The sequence below is a fragment of the Gracilinanus agilis genome, chromosome 1 (assembly GCF_016433145.1).
Source record: "Gracilinanus agilis isolate LMUSP501 chromosome 1, AgileGrace, whole genome shotgun sequence".
Classification (NCBI taxonomy): Eukaryota; Metazoa; Chordata; class Mammalia; order Didelphimorphia; family Didelphidae; genus Gracilinanus; species Gracilinanus agilis.
In genome coordinates, this window is record NC_058130.1 from 170,199,339 (window position 1) to 170,209,862 (window position 10,524).

At 37.9% G+C, this 10,524-nt stretch overlaps 2 protein-coding genes across 8 annotated transcripts in view; one reads left to right on the forward strand and one right to left on the reverse strand.

Annotated features, from left to right (window-relative positions):
* The window catches only part of GLYR1 (glyoxylate reductase 1 homolog), a 43,554-nt gene extending 33,497 nt beyond the window's left edge, over positions 1-10,057 (reverse strand). For 5 of the 7 annotated variants that reach the window (XM_044659021.1, XM_044659020.1, XM_044659015.1 and 2 more), the window contains exons 1-3: positions 9,986-10,031; positions 8,978-9,014; positions 7,708-7,787 (exon numbers count right to left, since the gene is read on the reverse strand). In XM_044659021.1, coding sequence (XP_044514956.1) covers positions 7,708-7,787; positions 8,978-9,014; positions 9,986-10,023 — 155 coding nt within the window. In that variant the 5' untranslated portion in view covers positions 10,024-10,031. Of the gene's footprint in view, positions 1-7,707; positions 7,788-8,977; positions 9,015-9,130; positions 9,203-9,985 lie in introns of those variants that run through there. The other 2 variants (XM_044659022.1, XM_044659019.1) reach the window with 2 other exon arrangements.
* A 244-nt stretch (positions 10,058-10,301) lies between these two features.
* UBN1 (ubinuclein 1) overlaps positions 10,302-10,524 on the forward strand; it is a 45,411-nt gene continuing 45,188 nt past the window's right edge. Inside the window, exon 1 of the mRNA XM_044659023.1 lies at positions 10,302-10,433. The gene's annotated coding sequence lies outside the window, so the exon portion shown is untranslated. The remainder of the gene's footprint in view (positions 10,434-10,524) is intronic.

Consider the following 10,524-nt stretch of genomic DNA (forward strand, 5'->3'; position numbering starts at 1 on the left):
TTGTGTTGTTGTTTTTTAAATCTAGGTATTTGCTGAATGTATTATCTGCTGTCATTTGGTTTCATAGAGTTCCCTAAGGCACTAGGCCACTTAAATTTTTCCTACTCTAGGGTCAGCTCTGTTTAGAGAAAGATAGTGAGGCTTCAGATGATCTGAACTTAAAAAAAAGAGAAATTGGTCCATTTATTTCTCAAAACCAGTTTTTGGAGAATAACTTTTACAAAAAGGCCATCAAATTGAAAAAAATCAAGAGATTTCTTAGTTTTTAAATTTTATTACCAATGAGGTTGTGGTAATTCCTTTACTGATGAAAGATAACCAGAAAGTGATAGGGTGTAGAGCTAGTGTAATAGTCCTGCTAAAGAAGTGACCCTTAAACCAAGATGTATTTCTGTCCATGCTATAGTTCTTATTTCATTTCATTGAGAATTTTTTCTAATGTACACCAAAGCACACACTGAGGATATTTTAGTTTGAAGAAAAAATGAGGTACACTGAGGAATATAATCTCTACCCTCAAATATCTGAAGAGAAGTCACAAGGAAGAGAGATTAGACTTATTTCTCTTTTGTCATAGGTTAGAACAGGAGCAGGGGCAGTAAGTAAATTAGATTTAAATCTGATGTTAAAAAAAATCTTAATATTTAGAGCTCTCTATAAGAGAAATGGGATACCTTGGGAGTTAGTGGGTTCCTCATAATTGAAGATTGTAGATCATGGCTCAACAATCAATTCTGAAGGATAGGAGGATTTCTTTGTTGGAGTATGAGTTGTGGTACAGAAGAAATTGAAAATTGAGAGAAGGGATAACTGAAGGGGCAACCTCCAGGGGAAGATGGAATCAAAAGTATAGAGGGTTAACTTAGAAAAGAATGGGAAATGGGGTAGGTGCTTTTGAGGGGATTTGAATTTAATGTGATTTGGCTTGTATTCAAAGCTACTTCCCCAATTTACTAAAATAGCTCTGAATTTCATTCTTATATCTGATAGTGCTGATCACAATTTCTCCCAATGTTTAAGCTAAATGATACCTACAAACTTAATGAACACATACCACATTCCACCTCTTTCATCCAATTTCAGTATAAAACTTAAAGCTCTAAGCCTAAGACTGGTCTGGGTGAAACTCTGCCTCTTGTGACATCTCCCACCCTCATCTTGATTAACTTGAGAACATTCCTATAGTCAAAGGCATTCTCACTTGTAGTTTCCTAGTTTAATGATCAGATCATACCTTTATTATCTAAAATCTTATTAAAAGTCAAGAGTTTTATCAAGCCAGATCTAGAACTCTGTCAAAGACAGAAGGTCTGTAATCTTTATGAGTACTTTTTTCTTCTTTAAAAAAAAAAAAAAAAAAAAAAAAAAAAAAGACAAGTACAACTACTTTTTTAAAAATATCCTCAGGTATCATTCCTGAGTTCTAAGACATACAAAAGTATGAAATGGTTTGGGGAAATTTATTCCTTGGGTTCTGGGATAAAGAGAGCCAGGGTTTTAAAAAATGAGATCAACATCGAACATTTATTAAAGGCCTACTATTTGTCAAAATACTGTGCTAAGAGAATTGGTGTAGACAAAGAAAGGCAAAAGACAGCCTCTACCCTCAAATAGTTCACAATTTAATGGGGAGACACATAGCATGCAAACAATTATATATTAACAAAATATATACAGGATAAACTGGAAATGAACCCAGAGGGAAAGGACAAATAGATTCCCTCAATTTTTGTAACTAAAGAATAGTGTAGGTGGTGTAATAGAAAGAATGTCAGGCCTGGAGTCAGGAAGATCTGAGTTCAAATTTGGCTTTAGACACTTTGCTAGTTTTGTGACCCTGGGCCACTCAACCTTGTTTGCTTCAGTTTCCTCATCTGTAAAATGAGCTGGGGAAGGAAATAGCAAACCACTCCAGTATCTTTTGCCAAGAAAACCCCAAATGGGATTATAAAGAATTGAGTATAACTGAAACAAATGAACAATGACATACAATAAATCTTTACAGGTTTTTCCCCTGAATCTTTTCTAGTACTATTATAACAATATGACGTCTAGAACTATACAAAATATTTCAGGTGCGATGACACTATGATTTTATATAAGAGTGGAGAGTTCATTGTCAGTACTTTTCTTGAAGATATTCAACCTCTTCTTGCCTTTTTTTGGCTGGAATAATCTACTATTGATCTGGAGGGAACTCCTTATAATGACTGGATTTCATGAGTTATGATCAATAATTTCTTTCATTATATACATGTAATAGGAATCAAAATGACAACCTAAAGGACAAGAGAAAGTTGGAAAATGAGGAAGTAGGATGAGAAGTCATGCTAGTAATAACTTGTGTATGAGAAATAGTAAAGGATCATATCAAGGACCAGAAAATAAGATGTGAATCCTCTATCAGAGGATTTATAGAATATGACATGGACAAAAACTGCAGAATCAGAAAGCATGGAAAAGTGGTCTACATTCAAAGGCAGGGTCTATTCATGGAAACATGGCTCTACAAGTAGTGCATTACCTTGTAGTTACCCATATTAAAATTCATCTGTAACTTTTTTTTGATCATTCACAAAGACATCTAAGATCTTCCCTTAGATTTTCTCCATTAGCATGACTCTTCATTCTTCAGAAGAATTTACTATCACAAAAAACTATTTATTTCTTCCTCCAGAAAAAGGGTGTTAAAGAAGACTAATCCTAATCATGAAGAACCTTCTCTATATAATGTAGTCAGGAGTACTTGTTCACCCTTACTCTTAAGTTTTCAGACTAAAACAACTTCTTAGTCATAATGGAACAATTCTTCCTCCTTGCAAGTCTCAGTTAACTTGAGTTTTAATACAGCTTTTGGTAGAGAACCTTATCAACAGCTTTTAAAAATAGAAGTATCTTCCAGATTTAGAGATCCTCTCTAATCCACATATCTATTCATCTCTCAAATAATTCTAGTAAATTTGTAAGGCATGCAAAATCCAAGATGCTTTTCCTCAGGTTATAGTGCTTCTCTTTACAAACTGGCAATTTCCCTAAACTCAGCTGTCAGTCACATTATTCCATCCTGACTAGAAGATCCTTGCTTCTCTGTGTATACATAGTATAACCACCTTTCAGGGTCCAAATGAAATCCTACTTTCTCTAAAAGCTCTTTTCTGACTCCTTATTTTCTCCTTTCAACTACTATAATATTCACATCATCTTAGTTATTCTGAAGTATACCTATTCCCAGAGAGCCATCTCATTTAACAAAGAGTAGTTTTAGAGGAATAAAACTTGAGCACCACTGATCAATATAATGAAAAAGATCAAAATGTGTAATTACTAACATCTGTGGACCCCTCACCTTGACAAAGGAATGGGTAGGGGGTGTAGCTAAGTGGCTCAGTGGACAGAGCCAGACCCAGAGATGGGTGTTTCTGGGTTCAAATCTGGCCTAAGACACTTCCAAGCTTTGTGACTCTGGGCAAGTCACTTAATTCCCATTGCCTAGCCCTTATTCTTAGTATTGATTATAAGGCAGAAAGAAGGGTTAAAGAAAAAAGATTGTGCAGGGTATCCTCTAATATTTTTTCATTTGAGTCCTGTTTGACCTTTATAATTGTTATATTTACTTTTGAGTATGTAGTTTTCCCCCCATTTACATTGTTGTAGTTAATGTGTATATTGTTTTCTCAATTCTGCTTACTTCATGCTGGATCAGTTCATACAGTTTGTTCCATACTTCTCTGTATTCATCACATGAATCATTTCTTATAACACAGTAAAATTCCATTACATTCATATACCACAAATTGTTTCACTATTCCCTAACTGATGGACAAATACTTTGTTTCGAATTTTTAGCTATCACAAAAGTGCTGCTATAAATATTTCGGAGTATATGGGGACTTTCTTCTCATTGATGAACTTCCTTAGGGGTATAAACCCAATAATGGAATCTTTGGTTCAAAGAGCACAGAAATTTTAGTCATTTTATTTGCATAATTCCAAACTGCTTTCTAAAATGGTTGTACCATTTCACAGCTCCACCAACAATGTATCAGTGTCTCTCATTCCACAACCCCTCTAGGTAGCGCCACTTTTTGTCATTTTTGCCAATTTGCAGGTGAAACATCGGGGTTATCTTGATTTGCATTTTTCTTATTATAGTGATTTGGAGCTTTTCCTTTGCACATCTAGTGCCTGGTACATAGTTAAGTACATAATAAATGCTAGCTTTGACTGACTCTATGGTTCCTTCTAGCATCAAATCTGTTGTCTTAATCATATGATCAAAACAAAGGTCTTATAATCAATTAAGGTAACATGCGTTTTGCTAAAAAAAAAAAAAAGTGGTTTCCTAATTAAATTCCTTATTAAAATGCAATTTAAATATGAGCTATGATTATTAGAATTATGTATTGAAGATATGATAAAAAGCATTATTTCATAGGATCCTACTGTGCAGGCTGGGATAGTTTTTCTTTAAAAGGTCCTGAAATAGTATTTGAGACGCAATTAGTCTCGGAAGCTAAGGTTCAAACCATTCACCTAGCTTCTTAGGTGGCCCTAGTACAAAAGCCAATATAGGAAGAGTCAGGATCTCTTCTTTGAGGTTTCTGATCATCTGACTAGCATGGCCAATATAGAGGCAAGAAAACTGCTCAAATAAATTAATGCTGCATTCTTGCTGAATGGCTTTTCAATTCTAGAGTTATACATTTACTTTGTTAATCTGCCAGATGTTTGATCAATGTCTTATTTGGTTCTAATCCTGACCTCAATTCCTAGATAGGTCTGAGTTAGGCCTATAACACTGGATATCCTTGATAAAAATATGAGAGTTTATAATAGTTTACTTTTTCAGTCATATAACTGAGTAGTGAATAAGTCTTAGTACTGTTTTTTGACTATATAAAGACATTTAATAGAACAAAATGTGGATTTAAGCTCTCCTCTTTTTAATAGTTATCTTAAATCTTAATGAACTATGGTTTCTATTCCTAGAGAAGAATATCTATGTTGATGAAATTATCAAATAGATACATCAAAGTATTAAAGTATTTTTGAACAATTATTTAAGCTAATATAGAACTTAAAAACTTCTGTCCTAGAATTGATACTAAATACTGGTTCTAAGGCTAAAGAACTGCAAGGGCTAGGCAACTGGGGCCAGTTGACTTACCCAGGGTTACACAGTAGGGAGTGTCATGGGCCAAATTTGAATCCAGGACCTCCTATCTCTAGGCCTTCTTTCAATCCACTGAGCCAATTAGCTGCCTCTTTAGGCCTTAAGTTTTGACCATAAAAATCCTATAAGATCAGTAATGCTAAGTATTATTCCCACTTTACAGATGAATAAAAAGGTTCAGATTAATCACACAGCTATAAAGTTTTTGAGCTGGGATTTGAAGCCTTATCTCCTGACACTGAATTAAATGTGCCCTTTCTACTATGCATTCTTGCTTTAGTTGTACTTTAGCAGGTATTTAATAGCTATTGAATGAAATCTCTCTTTAAAGCAGTGGAATGGTTTTTTCTTATAAGATTAAGAAATTATGCTTTGGTTTCATGTATATATAACATATCATTATTTTTAGTCTTGTCAATGGGTGGGGGAAGGGTTGGAAGAGAAATTTGAAACTGAAAAAAAAAATCTTGCTAATCTTTTACAGTATCACTGCAGGCCTGTTTTTTAAGTCACTTTGTAAGATAATAAACAAACCATCCCTAACTTTTGGAGGACAGTGTGCCCACTGTGCCCACGTGTATGTGTACATACATATACTTTTATGGTAAGTCTCTGGTATCTCAAAGTGTTCACTGAGTATCATTAAAACAACTTGGTTTTAACAATACATACGGTTTTCTAGGAATTTATGTATCCAGGGCTTGTTCTTTTATAAAATAGTTTTATCTGGTTTGTTGTAGGACCTTGGACAGGGCAATGAATTTCAAATTAATGGCTTTGATTTCCTGATTTCTAAAACAAGGTTAATCAAATATTTGGCAATGATTAGAATTTAAGATTAGTCACCTATTTTCAGAAAACAAAGAGCAGGAATAGGCAACTAGTAGAGTGAAAAGAGTTTTGGATTGGTATTCAAAGGACCTGGACTCATAGTTCTGACCTTGGACAAGTCACTTATAGACTTTAGTCTCTCATTTGGAAAATGAGAGAATTGGTCTAGATAGCCTCAAAGAACTCTTTCAAATCCAAGTCTACATTTTCCTACAAACTATTTTACAGAAAAGTCATACCTTCAATATATACTCTAGGGCAGTGATGGGCAAACTTTTTAAAGAGGGGGCCAAAGGAAAGGAAATGCTCATCAGTCACTCTGTTTCTAAGGCAACTCTTTCAAAGTTTCATTGTATAGTATTCTACTCATTGTATTTGTCAGATTAGGAATAATGTCGCACAGCCAGATAGAACATTTCAGGGGGCTGCATCTGGCCTGCAGGCCACGGTTTGCCCATCACTGCTCTAGGGTATAAGCAACAATATATCAGAAGTCACTAAAAGGAAAGGATAGTAACCATTTGTACAGAAATAAAATACCTTCAGGGTTTAATATCTCACAACATCAACTTCTCAAATATATTCAACCTCTGTTATCAATATCTACAGCCATGAATTGCCTCAGTTTATGATTTCTACCAGACCAGCATCAAGAAAAAAGTTTTTTTTTTTGAAGAATAAAGTCGTATCATTTTAATGGGTTACAAACTGGCTGATGTTATTAACTAATTAATAGATAATTAAGTTCCATGATAATTGGTACTTTTGTCTATTTACAATATTTTGGACTTTTATAAAAGCCAAATCAATTCTTGTTTGATAGACTGAATCCAAAGCTCTTTTCTTCAGAGCATGCCTGCTTGGTTGTGGGTCAAATGCTATAATGAAGAATAACTTTTCAAAATCTTCAAAGAGGAAGCCTTGGTGATACCACCCACTTACACAGCTACAATTATGTCTATTTAAGTAATTCTCAATTTTATATATCTAGTCCTAACTTTCCTTCCAGGTCCAGTTTTGTACTAAAAATTAAAATCATTATGTCCAAAGTGGAACCAAACCTTCCTCCCCCAAATCTGTTCCTCCTTCCAACTTCCCTATTTTTATTATATTATTTATTATATCTTCCTCCTAGTGATTCTGTTTTGAAATCTCAGAGCAATCTTTGATTTCTTCCCTCTTGTACCTCATGATTCAGGAGTTTCCAAGACCTCTTAATTCAGTATCATGCTATCTCTCATAGTTATTTTAATCTCTCCTCTCAAACTGTCACCATCCTTCTTCAGATCACAATCATCTTTCAACTACTGTAATTTTCTCTTGAGAATCTTCTCAATTCTCTTCCCCCTCAAATTAATCCTTCCTATAGCTGCCAAATAAATTTTCCAAATGCAAAGATATGACCATCTAACTGCCTGCTCAAAAAGTTGTAGATCCATATTTGCCTATAAGATAAAATCCATCTCTTCTTTCAAGGAAGGCTCTACTTAAGTACCCCTCTTCTATTAAGCTACTCTCACTCCTTAGGATCAAGTGATCTTTCCCTTGCCCTTATCGTACTGTACCTTAGTAAATGCCTAATTATGAATCTGACACAATCTCTCATATTAGGTTTTAATTTCTCAAGGTCAAGGACTGTGCTATTCTTTACCTTTACCTTATAATGAAGCAAGTGTTAATTAAATGAAATGAGATTTACTCACTGATCTTCTGTTCCAAAAAACTTCACAAAGAAGCACTTCTTTCCACGAGGTTTCTTCAAGTCTTTGGGTGGATTTACAATCTAGAGGATAAAAGGGAAAGAAAAGATCAGTTATGATAATCAAATTCATATTTATTAAGCATATAATGTGAGGCACTATGCTAAAAATTAGAGATAAAAAGAAAAAATAAAGCAGTATCTGCCCCGGAGAAGCTTACAAATAGAAATCTTTCCTATATCTTTAGCTTTCCAGAGAAAAACATGAAAAAACACAATGAGAATTTTTACTAAAACATCCTTTGCTCAAGAAATGCCCTTCCACAATGTTATTTTTCTATTGTGATAACTGAAAATCTCCCAATATCCAAGATCTTATTGATAGGTACCTATGACATAATAGAGATGTTCCAGTATTTCAAAAGAGATGTGAACTAATTTTTAAGATTCTTGACTTGCAACAGAATAATGCCAGTAATATCTGACAGTTTGGCATTTTAATAAGAAGCATGTACATGCTACTGGAAAAACATGGAAATCTTCCAAAAGATAATCAAAGTACAGAAGGAGAAACAAATGACAAATAAATGACTAGAGTTGTGGATTCTTAAGGGACTCTAGATTTGAAAAAAAAAATTGATAAAAATATTTCATTAACCTGTGTCAAAGGAAAAAAATAGGACCAAGCAATATTTGGAGAGCTTTGATGGACTCTTTTGTATTATATCTAAGATGTCAAATCTTGACAAGTTAATTGTTACTAGAATCATAAATTTAGAGCTGGAAGGGACCCAGATTATAGTATTAAATTTCCTCAGATAAGGAAACTGAGGCCCAGAGAGAAGTGATTTTGTTCATGATCTATTCCATTCATCAAAGGAATAAGCAGTAGAGTCAACATTCAATATGGATCCTCTTGACTCCATATCCAACACTTGCTCTACTACAAATCACTGCATCAGTGTCGCTTTTTTTAAATGGAAAAGATTTTGACTTAGCAAATCTTGGTTTGCCCCTCATTTAAGTATTTTCAAGTATTTATGATCTAAAAGACAGAATTTGTTTGCTGGATAATTTTACCTCTTCCCACAAATTACTTCAAGAGAAAACAGAGATTCTCCCACTTTCTGAATCAAGAGAAGATTCTGATAGGCACAGTTCATCCATACCAAAATCAAAAGATATTTTAATTATTTGGACTTTCAGTAATGAATCTTATTTTTTCCTATAACAAAGTTTCTGAAATGTATCTCCTCTAGCTTAAAGGCACTTACCTTTCCTGGCCAAGGAGGATACCTGCCCAGCTTTCCCCTAAAAAAAAAAAAAAAAAAAAGCAGAGAGTCAGCTCCTTATACTCGAAAAGCCTGCCCATCCACTTCTTCGACCCATCTTGCCTATAATTTTAGCTCCCAAATCTGTGCTCACACCTTCTAACTCCAAGAACAAAGCTCTAAATCTTTCTTATATGATTCTTCTCTCTTCTCTTTCAAAGTGTAGTCTTACTGTTTCAAACGAAGCCTTCTTAGTATCAAGAAATGAATTATAAAGGCCAGCAGCAGTAACAGTAAATCTTTCTTTCTCTAGCAGTCCAGGGGCCACGAGGGGAGGATAAGAACATACTGCGATCCCAGCCAGGCTTAGAGCGCACAAGAGAAGTCCCTCCCCCCACTATTTCTTCATAGAACTGAGCCAACGGTCCGGTTTCAACACCACAGTTGGTCCCCGCGGACTCGATGCCTCTGCGGTTCGGTCCGGTTACTTCGTTGCGCAGCTAGATAGAGACCTGTCCTACCAAACGAGCCTCAGGGATTGGTCACCTGGATCTTCCTGCCAGAGAGTCCCGACTCGACCCCTGGGACACGGTGACCCAAACAGCGTACGATCTGAGCTCACCCCATGGCACCAGCTGGCGCCGACAGCGCCCCGCCGGCCGTACTCTCCCCCTACCAAACCCGGGCGCCTGGAGACACCCCAGGGAGAGATCTGGCAGTGAGGCTCCGGAACGGAGAGGCTGCCCATTGAAGTCCCCCCTCCCGCCTTCGGCCAGCCTCCTTCCCCCCAAGGGCCGGGCTGCCCCTTCCGTCCGGCGCCTCTCCCCACCCCAGCGCCCCCTCCCTTGGTGCCTCCTCCGTCCGTCAGTCCCTTTTCCTCGCTGCCAGCACCTAGAGACGTGCTGGAAGGCACAGAACCTCTGGGGCAGGGCTCGGAAACTGTAGCTTAGGGCGGGGCCCCAACGCTCCTTGGTCACCCCATCTTCCCGAAGGGGCCCCGCTGCTACTCACCATACCAAGTCTCCGAGCCGCAGACTCACAGTCGCCATCTTACCGACTTAACCACCCACAGCGCACGGGCTGCCGGGACTTCAGGCTACCTCGGTGCCGCCCATTGGCGTGGCTCTTTCCACGTGACAGGGGCCGGCTGTCATTCCCACGCTGTTCCGTGACGCCACCGCGCCCTCGAAAGGCATTGGGTAACTTCGCTGCACGTGACCTCAACGCCGGGCCTCCTCGCGCCGAACCCCTAGACTTCCCGTTACCCCTCCCCCCATTTTCACCGCCCGTCCCCCTCCCCCCGGCTCCGGCGCGTGATAAGCGAGCGCCCCCCGAACCGTGACGGCTGTAGCTGAGAGGACGGGATCGTAACGGGGGCGGCTACGACTGTGGGGACGCACGGAGTCGAACAGCTGACAGATCCGGCCGCGCGCCTTGCCCCGCCCCCCCGGCAGCGCCGGTAACCCTCCCCCGCCCAGGGCCCCGGGACAGCAGTTTTCCCCCTTCCGTCCGTTACGGCGGTTAATCTCGATGCGCCCCGTCCCCCCCCC